At 43.6% G+C, this 12,222-nt stretch overlaps 1 protein-coding gene and 1 pseudogene across 7 annotated transcripts in view; both read left to right on the plus strand.

The window, feature by feature from the left end:
• Positions 1-10,058, plus strand: part of UBR2 (ubiquitin protein ligase E3 component n-recognin 2) — a 115,897-nt gene extending 105,839 nt beyond the window's left edge. For 4 of the 6 annotated variants that reach the window (XM_084890239.1, XM_084890241.1, XM_084890238.1 and 1 more), the window contains exons 44-47: positions 3,735-3,812; positions 4,363-4,533; positions 6,267-6,368; positions 7,991-10,058. In XM_084890239.1, the coding sequence (XP_084746365.1) occupies positions 3,735-3,812; positions 4,363-4,533; positions 6,267-6,368; positions 7,991-8,132 (493 nt within the window). In that variant the 3' untranslated portion in view covers positions 8,133-10,058. The remainder of the gene's footprint in view (positions 1-3,734; positions 3,813-4,362; positions 4,534-6,266; positions 6,369-7,990) is intronic. The other 2 variants (XM_084890242.1, XM_084890243.1) reach the window with 1 other exon arrangement.
• LOC311625733 (cyclin-K-like) lies at positions 265-2,382 on the plus strand (annotated as a pseudogene). The gene has a single exon. The product of its transcript is annotated as a cyclin-K-like (transcript).
• Positions 10,059-12,222: the final 2,164 nt, after the last annotated feature.

The following is a 12,222-nucleotide window of genomic DNA, read 5'->3' on the forward strand; positions in this document are numbered from 1 at the left end:
ATTATTTTTGGCAGAGGAAGTAAATAAAATTATCTTTTGAAATATTTGCTTTAAAAAAATCTGGGTCCTCTTTTAGTTTTTTCTTAGCTTTATAATTATTTTTTATTATGGAAAACTTCAAACTATCCAAAAGTTTAAAGACTAATATATTCATCCAGAATGGCCAAAGTCGGCAAGGAGAGAGGTCACTGTGGGGCTTCCTGAGGCAAGGGGATTCTAACATTTTCAGAGAATCTTTTGAAAGAAGCATGTCTACTTAAATAAATGAAGGAGAATTGAGAAAATTCAGCTCTTCAGTAACGTCAACAAACCTGAACTACACAAAACCATGCTGGAACTGGGATTTAAGAAAGATTTAGCTCGTACACCCTCTCAACTAGAAGGACTCCATCCAACCCTTCAGCCATTGAAGAGTGGCACTGCCAAGGCAGGATTCAGTTCATCTTTGATGTGAACACACAATTGGGGCTAACTACGATACTCTGGCGACTGGATTGACTTTTTTTCATCACTTTTATGTGTTTCGTTCCTTCAAACAATTCCCAAGGTATGTAACAGGAGCTGTTGTCTCTTTCTGGCTGGAAAAGTAGAAGAAACTAAAAAAAAAAAAAAAAAAAAAAAAAAAAAAAGATAACATCAAAAGAGTTTGTAGTCTATTAAATGATGTACAATTTGGACAGTTTGGAAATGACTCAAAGGAAGTAGTAGTAGATCTGGAAAAAATCTTACTATAGACTATAAAGTTTGACTTACGGGTAGAATATCCATACTAGTTCCTACTCAAATATGCAAAACAAAGGTGATAATACAAAATTCAAAAGTTGGTTCAAGTGGCATGGGCCTTTTAAATGACAGTAACTGCACATCCTTGTCACTGCCATGGGAACCAGAGATCATAGCAGTAGCAGTGATGTATCTTGCGGATGTTTATGCAAATCTGAAATATAAGAATGACCTCCAAACCCACGTATCGGAGATGCTGGGGACAGTTTGCGCAAGATGGCCCTGTGGATGTTCTAGAAGATATCTGCCACCAATTCCTGGATCTTTACTACTCATAAGGAAAACAGATGCCTCATCTCAGGACTCATCAGCTGTATCAGCCCCATCACTCAACCCTACTCAAGTGCCACCAGTGCCACCGTCATAGTTGGGTCTGAACCGTCCCCACAAGGACCTGTAGCCATCAGCCCTGCCGCCACAGCAAGCCCAGCACCTCAAGAAGCCATCCCTGTAGCCTAGTCCTCCCCACCAGGTGAAGAGAGTCACAGTTGTTTCTCCCAAAGAAGAGCAAAGCTGCAGAACCACCACCAAATTGAAGCCACTTACCCTCCATTGTTTCCAGCCCACCCAGTGCCAGACTGGAAGCCTCCCCTCTGGCTCCTTAGGCACGGCTCAGCCACCAGGCCCCATGGTTTCCAGTGACCTCTCCAAAATCCACATTCCTCCCCCAGCCCACCCAACCCCTGTGCACCAGCTACCACCATGGCCACTGCCATCACCACCCTCCAGCTACATAACTGAATGTCCACCACCAGGTCCGATTGTCTGGAGAGGGCTCCCAGAGTCTGCAGTCCATGTTGAAGACCAAGGGTCCTTCCTACAGAACCTGCCCCCAGCCTATGGTCCACTAGCTCACCTGCCCTACTACCTCCATGTCTACCCCGCCAACCACCCCCTCAGCTAGTGTACCCTCCCCCAGCCTTTTATCCTCACTGACCATTCCACCCCCCACTTCCAGCTACCCTTCACCTCCCTCCACCTACAACCCAAACTTCCTGCTCCCCACCCATGCTGTCCCCGCTAAAGGACAGCCACCCAGGCCCCCATACATACCCCCACCTAGCATGCCTCCAGTGGGGCTGGAGCACACAGCCTGGGTGATATAACCTGATGCATTTTCCCCCTTTATTTCAACAAAAGTTTTTCTAGTTAACTTGAAGGGTAGTTGAAATGAGTAAGCAGCAGCGTACCTTGTATAATGCTAGACAGTTGCAGCATGGGAAGGCATGAACCAAGCACAGGAGGTGAACTCAGGTGGGCCTCCATACCTAGGGAGTGGGGACAGCCTCGGCAGTGCCCCTGGCCACCCGCTGTGCTGGTGTCAGCTGAGGCCAAGAGTCCTGCTCTAGGTGACTTGATACTAGTGACAGTGTTAATCAGCCATATTGGCTCAGTAAATAGCTTCCGTAGGAATGAATTTCCTTCTAGAAATCTGCCTATTTTTCCCAAATACAGTGTGAAACAGTCCAGTTTCATCTGAAGTCAAGCTGTTGTCATCACTTTCATCTGTGTTCTCTCCTGTGAGACCCAGTCAGGCAAAAGAACCCTTTTTTTGTTTTGAGATATCTACATCTTTATATTAAAGTTATTTTAAAGGCATTGTCTGGTTGGATGGCTTTTTTCTTTTTCCTCCAGGAAGAAGGGGAGGAATATACTTGAAAAGTAACATATGTTTACATCTATATGCAAATTCCTGCACATAGAGATATATTTTTTAAGTGTGAATGTAACAACATCCTGTGAATTCCATCTTGGTTACAAATGAGACTCCTTGGGTCATTTATCTAAATAAAAGCAGTTCTGAAAGAAAAATAAAATAGCATAATAAGACTCCATACATCTATTACTCAGTCAGTGGTGACCAGTCATTTTTTTTTCCATTCCTTTGACATTAGCTCTATCTGATTCTGCAGTATGCTCTACCAGGTGATAACATATATTCACCTATTAATATCTCCTTGGTTCTGCTGACTATATTCATAAAAATCGAAAGGCTAGAGGAGATTGTTTTCTGTTTCTTTGATTTTATACACAGTCTGCCCCAAATTCAGAGATCATAACACCACAATTTTTTTAGGTTGAACAATATGAAATTGCAGTTTTAAGAAGTAAAAATGGTTGAGTACCACCAATATGGTGGCAGTCATATGGTGCAGTCAGCACTCATGATGTGCAACAGTAGTTCTCAACTTGGGGTATACATCAGAACAGCACTGGAAACTTTAAAACATACGTGGGGCCCTACCTACCAAATCTATTTCTCTAACGTTGGGCTCCTTGCATGTATGTCCCTCTACCTCAAATTTTCCCCAAGTGATTCTAGTATAAGTACTATGGTCCAAGTAGCTCCCTTTTGGTGTCAGTCCACTCCTCTCTCTGCCGCAGGGCCGAAACACAGGCCCTTCAGGACAGGGTGAGCCCTGAGAATGTGCTCTCAAATACCAATTGAATTCGGTTCTACTTGTATCTGAATTAATTTGCCAACATGACATGGTACCTCTAACTTAGCTGTTCTCTACTTCTCTCCTCCCGCTCATTTGTGCCTTAAGATCACCTGTAATCAGCACATCTTTTCTGTCTGCTCTCTGCGAGGTTCTGTGGTGGGGCTCTCAATTACTGGGCGTTTTGGTAGAAACCTAGAGATGAATATCCTTTCCTGTCCCTCCTCCTAACTCCCCAGAGCTACCACATTTTCACGTAAATGGGGCTGGATCTATGTACTGTTTACTGTCCTGTCCTAATGGTTTATTCTGAGCTTTTCAAGTAAAGATGTTAACCATAAGGTCTTAAAGTATAACTTTAAATTTTTTATGTGGCTTCATGTGCTACTGGTAGATCTCAGCACTCGGGTTCAGTCTGCCTTTACTTGTTCTGACTAAGTTATAAATGAGTTATCCTGTCCTTGTGATATGACCTCATATTAATTGGTTTTATGTTTGTGTGTTTTTAAGCTATCCAAGAGAATCTAACAAATTGATAGACCTTCCAGAGGATTACAGCAGCCTCATTAATCAAGCCTCTAATTTCTCGTAAGTTTTAATATTAGAAGATTGAGCATTTCCTACCACTGGAAACACTACACGGAATTAAGGGATTTTGTTCATTGTTTTGAGGGGACATGGGTGGTTGGCCAGCTTGCCTGCTGGTCGAACTCCTGGTCAAGGGGACAATTTACATATTAGCCTTTTATTATATAGGATATACACTGAGTGGTCAGATTATTATGTGTTCAGAGATCATAATAATCTGGCCACTCAGTAAATATAACTTTTAATTCATCATTTTTCACTGCATATGATATTTCACTATTTAATTATAGCAGGATTTATATTTTTGTTCCTAATGATGAGTTTATTTCTTTTTTCTCTAATGGTTGGTTATTTCCAGTACATGTGTTTGTGTATATGTGTGAGGTGTTCCAACTATAGAAATAGTTCTCCTGGACCATGGGGTATAGGCTTCTTCAGCTCTATCTTATGTTGCACAGTTTTGCTCCACAGTGGTTTTACCACCAGCACCTCTTCAGCCCATCTTCTGTAGAGCAATGACTTATGCTTTTTTTTTTTTTATTCCATGGAGGTGCCCCAAATCAGGCGGTGATAAGAGCAGAGCCCCAACTCTGTGCCTTGTATGTGGAACTCTGCTATGCTCCCAGAGCTACTGCTGCCAGACTGAACTGGAAGGGGAGGATGTGGGCGCCTGCACAGCTCACACCTACTCCTGCGGTTCTGGAGTGGGCATCTTCCTGAGGTAGGTGAGCCCTGAGGGAGCTCGTTAGCTTTGCATCTGCTGCGGTGCATGCCTGTCGAATTGCAGAGGATTCCGAGACTGCTGTGCGCATGTGTTGTATTCACTGAAGAACATGGGGAGCCTTGTCTGCTAACACCCCACAGTTGGCTCGTGCTAACTTGGTTAGTTCTGTTGCCATCATTCCCACGCCCATGACAGTTCTGTTCTGCTTTCCTTGTGCCTCACTCTAATGTGAAACTTCCTGTTGCCTAACCAGATTTTTTACCCAGATTTAGTCACAATTACTCCTTTTATTGTATCATCATGGTTTTGGATTCAGACATATTTATATATATATATATATATGTATATATATGTGTGTGTGTGTGTGTGTATATGTATATGTGTGTGTGTGTGTGTATGTGTCAATATATATAGTTGTATGTGTTCAACAACATACAACAAATACTTGTTATGACTTGTGTGTCCTGGGCATTGAGAGTGCAATCAACAACAAAGCAGACCGAAGTCTCTGCCTTCCTGGGCTTATCTTGTAGTGAGGGAGGGGAGGTCAATAAGACGGTAAGGATTTAGAAAGTGCTGTATGCAAAGGAGGGGAATAGGAAATGGCAGCGGGGGGCGGGGAGGGGGGGCAGGTGTGTGAATTTTAGATAGGGAACCAGGGAAGGTTCCCTGAAAAAGTAACTTGAAGAAAGACCTAAAGAAGTGGTAGAGCATTCTAGAAAGGGAGCAAGTAGACAGTGGCTGGGGAATGTGCCTGCTGTGTGTTAGAAACAGCCAGGAGGCTGGTGTCGCTGGAGTGAATGAAATCATGAGGAGACTCATGGGGCCTGGCATGTCCTGGTGTCGTCTGTGAGTGAGGTGAAAGCCATTTCAGGGTTTAAAGGAGAGAAGTGACATGAGTGTGAGCTCCTTGGGGCATAGATCATCTCCACATCTTAGTCATCTCAGTGCCTGACAGTTTCTTGTATGTGATAGGTTTTCAATAACTGTTAGATTGAGCTCAGTTTTTGAAAAGCCAAGCAAACCTGTCAGGGATCAGGAGACACTTTTTTAAATAGCCAGTAGGGAAAATGTGAAAGTAACATTTTCCCTCATCTGTCATATTTCAACATTTTTTTTGTCTTGTACAGTATTTTTTTTAAATATATTTTATTGATTTTTTACAGAGAGGAAGGGAGAGAGATAGAGAGCTAGAAACGTCGATGAGAGAGAAACATCGACCAGCTGCCTCTTGCACACCCCCCACTGGGATGTGCCCGCAACCAATGTACATGCCCCTGACCGGAATCGAACCTGGGACCTTTCAGTCCACAGACCGATGCTCTACCACTGAGCCAAACCAGCTTTGGCTGTCTTGTACAGTATTGTTTTGTGTTTCAAGTCAGCCTAATTCAAAATGTTTGTATACCATTTGTAATGGGTTATTTTCTCATGATAGTGGTTAAAAATACCAGGAACTATTTTATGTTTGGAAGTTAACTTCCTCACACTTAACAGTTTTTTAAATGCTACTATTATGGGAGCTGTCAATTCCTGTTCCACAGTGTTCCACTTTCTCACTGTATTGATTTACAGTAAGTCATTTCAGTGATTTTTAGTGATGTGTTGCTACTCTTCTGTCTCTGCTGTAAGTGCTGTTGTTGTTTGTTTATTTTTTAAGACTTCAACCCGTTTGAAGCTGAAGCCAAACCTTGGTTGTAATGTATAACATGTAAACGGTCTCTCTACAGAGTACGGGAATGTCAGGTGCTATTTTTAGCCGGCAAAACCAAAGGCTGTTTTTATTCTCCTCCGTACCTTGATGACTATGGGGAGACTGACCAGGGACTCAGGTAAGGGCCCCCGTCCTGGGGGGCTGGGTTCACTGACTCCGGGCCTCCAGAGCCTTCAGTACATGCGAACATGATGAGCCATGGGCTCGGAGGCCGGTCTGCTCACAGCCCTGGCTGCTGCAGGGCTTCTGTTCTGGCAGAGATGGCTGGTACCTGTGGACTCCTCCAAGGAGGGCGCCTGGTGCCTGGTTTGGCACTCCCTTCCCCAGACCTTAGAATGTCATGAGGGCCATCAGGATAAAGGGAAGAACAGGACAGGTTGCAACTTTTTTCCATTTCTCACTCCAGAGAATCAAAACTGTTTGAATTGCTTGTGGCATCCACAGCATCAGAGCTCTGTAGGGAGAGCCCATTGGAACTTGTGTGGCTTTTATGGGGAGACAGTTGCTCTTAAAGTGATCTAAAGAGAGCAAATCTTCATTGATAAGAAATGAGCTTATTTCATAACAATCTGGGGACAAAGATTTAGGACATACACTGAGTTGCCAGATTATTATGATCTCTGAACGCATAATAATCTGGCCACTCAGTGTATATCCTAGATAATAGAAGACTAACGTGCAAATTGTCCCCTTGACCAGGAGTTCGACCAGCAGGCAGGCCAGCCGGCCAACCACCCACGTCCCCTTCCCTGGCCAGGCTGGCCAGACCCCACCCATGCATGAATTCATGCACTAGGCCTCTAAAATACACACACACACACACACACACACACACACACACACACTCTGAGTGGCCAAATTATTATGCGTTCAGAGATCATAATAATCTGGCCACTCAGTGTATAGAACAATACTACAGGCTTAATCACTTCTATGGTAACTTCTATCATAAGCAAAATGCTTATAGTAGTTCCCTCAAGTACTATTAAAAAATTTGTTAGACCATCTCTTTTTGCCCAAAGAAGGTAAGTCTTAACCTAGATATTACCATCCAACCTTGAGGATCAGAAGTTCAAGGTCTGAAACAGGCAGAATAAGTAGATTGGCTGCCCCAGGTCCTTGGCTGCAAGGTTGTTAGGCACATGCAACCTGGTGATGGTTTTCCTATTCTCTAAGAATTGTGGGCTCTTAGGAGGAGCACTGGTTAGAGAGTGAGAGAAATGTGTCCTATGAATTGGGACCAGAGGCCCCAGGCATGAACTCTCCAAAACCTATGCTTAACTATATTAGGCCCAGATGTTATTTACATTTGCCTGCTTTGCTTAGACTTTGTGGCTGAAAGATAGTACTCTGAGGAACATGTGTACCCCTGTAATTTGCCTTCTATCCTCTCCCTGCCCCTCCCTTCTTTTTACATTCGACTAACGAAATGGACAATGAATTGATAGTTTTAACTTCTCAACCCAGACTCTCCTGCTCAACCCTGCCCTGTTCCCTCAGCCCCGTCTGAGGAAGTATAGCTCGTGTGCATTTTCCTCTTTTTTTCAGCACTTATTCCCTTTCAGCTTCTCCTAGCAAACCTGCAAAACTAACGTCTTAATAACCACAGTCGCCTGCCAAACAGAAATTTTGCAGAGGACCTAAAAGCAATAACTTATAACTTTTCCTAAACCGGGAAAGGCTGGGAAAAATAGATGAATAAACAGAATGCATCCAGAGTGACATCTGTCTTCTTTCTAGACGGGGAAATCCTTTACATTTGTGCAAAGAGCGATTTAAGAAGATTCAGAAGCTCTGGCACCAGCACAGTATCACAGAGGAAATTGGACATGCACAGGAAGCAAATCAGACACTGGTTGGCATTGACTGGCAACATTTATAGTCATGCGCCACCAAAAACATAAACTCGGATTTTTGTAACCCAGCAGCTTTTCAAGAAGAAGAATAGGAAATCAATTCCACTGATTTGGAAATAAATTGTTTAGTTACGCTTTTCTTCCCAGGTTTTTTTTTTTTTATAGTTTCTGGCTCTAGGGACTGATGAAAATCATCTTCCGTCAGCATATTTTCTTGAATCATTTGCTGTATCCTCAAACGTAACTTCTTGCAAGGAGCTTCTCTTCCTGGCTGGACACACAGCCTCTGTGGTACCTGACTGCGTTTGACCGTTCCCAGTCATCTGAGCCATGTTACAGAACTGACCACAGGGCGCTCGGCCTGAAGCTGACTCACCAGCAGGAGAAACAAGCCTCCGGTCTGCGGGGGTCACACCTAGGCCCGCCCAGTGACTCACCGTGGACCGGGCTGCTGTCCCCTCTGCTGCCGGCCCTGCCTCTGAGAGCAGAGCAGTGGGTGTGTAAGCAGCTTTCCCTGGCCTGCACCAGCTGTCGGAGGAAACCCTGTGAGGAGGGGGAGGCAGTTGTTTCTTCAAATGCTGGGCGGTTCTCAGAACTGTGAAAGGGTGGATTTTTTATTTTATTTTCTTTGGCAAGACTTCTGACTTTGAGAGAGAAAAACTCATTTTAAAGGGCTTTTTGAAGAGTTATAGAGTATCCTAATTTTTCAGACAACATATTCTTTTATTTCTAAGACTAAATGGAGAAGTGTATGCATCTAGAATCAAACACTAGCAGGAAAAAAAAAAAAAAAAGGACTGTTTTGAAGTTCCCGTATCCCCTTCCCCACTCGCATTTCCTGGAAAGATGGATCGCTGATTATGTGCTGGCTCACTTAGTACATTCCTGGGACAGCCTGTGTGCCCAGGCTTTGTATTCTTTTTAAACATTACTGTTTTTACTAAGAGGTGCCTTCCTAGAATGATAGGCGCTTAGTAAAATTGATTATAACTATTATATACCCCCTGGCTGCTCAGTTTGATGTACATGTGCCCAGAGCTTGGATACACACAGATTGATGGCAGACTTGTGAAGGAATAAAGACGGAGCCTCTCTAAGGTGAGGCTAAGGGACAAATTTTTTTTCAGCTGATGCCAGTAATCCTTTCACTCGGTGTTCTTTGAACTGCATCTAAAAGCTCCATCACACCCTCCACAGTGTGCCCAGCAGGAAGGTGGACTCCTGGCTTTGGGGTAAAATAGTGGGGATGCCGAAGCTGCAGTCACTGCTCCCGCTCCCAGGTCGTCTTCTGGAAGGATGACCTTTACCCTTCTTGCTTGGGACTGACTCACCAGATGAGAGGAAGCGTTTCTCACCCAACGGGAAGAAAATCTAGATTAGAACCTAGTGCTCCCCCTTTCTCCTGGCCTTATTGCCATTGGTAAGATCTGATGGTTTGGACTGTGGATGGCATAATGATATTAATGTTTATTTTAGCTTTTGTCACATCCTCATTCCTTTAGCTTTTAAGTCCAGCTTTTTTTGGATTTTCTCAATAATGTTCATCAATTTAAAATGATGAAGACCAGGTCTGGTCTCTCCCTCGTAAATGGATTATGGACATTTTCACCAAGTCATGAGCATTTTCCAGCTTTTAGGACTAGGGATGTCATCCCTGAATTCACTCTGAGAATGTCCGAGTCTGAGAGAAGATAAATTTAGAAGATGAAATAATGTTTGTATCATTAAGCTAATTGTCTTCCCTACCTAATCTTAGTATTTTGATTTGTTCCGCATGTATTATGTTTATTGTGGAAATGTTTATGTAACATGCTTTCTATATCAGGGAAAATCTTATCTGTTTAATAAATTGGCTATAACTTTAATATCTGTGGAAAACTTGTAAAATTTGGAATGTATCATATGTAAAAAGCTTAAAGATATCCAAATAAATGCTTTAGGTGTTGACATTACTTTGGGTCTGTCTACATTTTCATTTTGTTTCACACTTAAATACCCTGGACGTATTCCCCATGTCACCTTGCTACAAACAAAGTGGGACATCTGTATTAGCTTGGCATTTAAGATGCTTATGTTATTAGTGTCTGTTATGGCCATTAGCCAGTCGATCTTGACCTTCCCATAGAAAGCTTGGTCATCATTACAGCTGATTAAGTTTCCTGTTAATTGGCTATGACAGCTTGTAACCTTTCTAAACCGTATGGGCCTCAAGTCATGAGAAAAGGGGGCACTCAGAGTCTCTCCCAACTCTAAGACCTGTCTCCAGTGTAAACTCTTTCTGCTCATCCTTACTTGATCCCAGTCTTGTTCGTACACACTCCCCAGACTCTTTCTGCTTAGGAGAGAGATGGGTAGGAAAGGAGTTGCATCCAGTGCCAGGGAAGGATTGCCTATGAGAGCTCTGCTGTACTCTTCTTTTTTTTTTTTTTTTTTTCTGCTGTACGTTTTAAAATCCTCTTCAAAGGAATGGATCACACTGAAAAAGCAGGTTTCCATTGTACTATCCCTATCATTAATGCTGCTTCCAGCTTCCTCCCTCCCCTGGTCCTAGTGCATCAGTTCCAGGGCTCGTTAAGCCCTGTGACACACTCCTTGCTCTGTTCCTACTCTTGTTTTCCAGGTCAGGTTTTTTGAGGTTTGTTTAACAAAACCATAATTAAGAAATAGAATAGTTCCATCACCCAAGCTCTCCCATTCCCCTTTGTGGTCGCCTCTCCCATCCTGACCCCTGGCAACCACTAATTCTTTCCCCATCCCTTTGCCTTGCCTCTTCCAGAATGTTGTATAACTATCTTATGGAGCTTTTTGAGTCTGCTTCTCTCGCAAAGAAGGCATGCGACTCTAGCTGATTTGGCTCAGTGGGCAGAGCATCGGCCTGTGGACTGAAGGTTCCAGGTTCAATTCAACGTATCTCTGTTTCAGGCTCCCAGCCCTTATTGGGGCACATGTGGGAAGCAACCAATCAGTTTGTCTCTTTCATATCAATGTTTCTCTCTCTGTTCCCTCTCCCTTCCGCTCTAAAAATCAATGGGAAAACATCCCTCAAGTGAGGATTTAAAAAAAAAAAAAAAAAAGGCATGGGTTTGAGGATCATCTATATTTCCTTTGGTTGCCAAAGCGTTGGGAATCCTGTAATACAGGCTGTTGAATTGTGCACACACAGCAGAAGAATTTACATGAAATAACAACACACGCACCCTTTATCTTCAAGTGTTGACATCACCAGGTAGTGCTTGTGCAGTTACCAGGTGAAGGACATTTGGGCGATTTTTGGTGATTATAAATAAAACCACTATAAACATTCATGTATAGGTTTTTGTTTGGACCTAAGTTTTCATTTCACTTGGGTAAATAGGCGTTTGCCTTTATATTTAACTTAACCCACACCGTCCTTGTACTACATTCTGTAACTTTGCTATTTGTACTCATCCTCTGGACGACAAGAAAGAGAGTGCATCAGGAGTTAAGGACTGATACACCCTCCCTGCAAGCCAGTCTCAAGTCCCCTGGGAAGGCATCCCCATCCCCCCACATCCCTATTCCCAACACAGCGCAGCGGGCTGGCCGCTGTCATCAGCTATCTTTTTATCTAGTGCAGGTCCGAGCCCTAATTGCTTTGGTCTCCCGGCCACGAGGCTAAGCTGCAAACCTTCTGGCCTAGCACCACAGGTGCCCAGAAGAGGAGGGGCAGGGCCGCGTGCAGAGCAAGCAGCTAATCTTATTAACCCGTATTGAGGTTACTCAGGATTTATTTGCTGCTGGTGGCTGGGTCCTGGTTTTAATGTGTTGCAAGAAACTAGGGGTTATTGAGCTGAGGCCACAAATTCTAGAAAATCCACCTTCCTAAATGTTCAAAATAAGCATTGCATGCTTCTGCACTGTGGAGTAAGTGTTTTAAAAATAAAACTACTAAGGCACTCTTTACCTCTCACCCTAGCCCAGGGCTAGGCTAGCAGGACTTTGAAATCTTGGAGTCCCTTGGTTGACATGAATTTGCCCTGGCCCAAGGAAAGAATGAAGTCAGACACCAGGGAGAGCCTGGTGCCAGGTCTCTGCTGGGCACTGGTCGATGACCAAAGGAGGTGGGCCAGCTTTTTCTGGCAGTGATGGCTCCCT

This window comes from Pipistrellus hanaki, assembly GCF_964339955.1.
Source record: "Pipistrellus hanaki genome assembly, chromosome: 7".
NCBI lineage: Eukaryota > Metazoa > Chordata > Mammalia > Chiroptera > Vespertilionidae > Pipistrellus > Pipistrellus hanaki.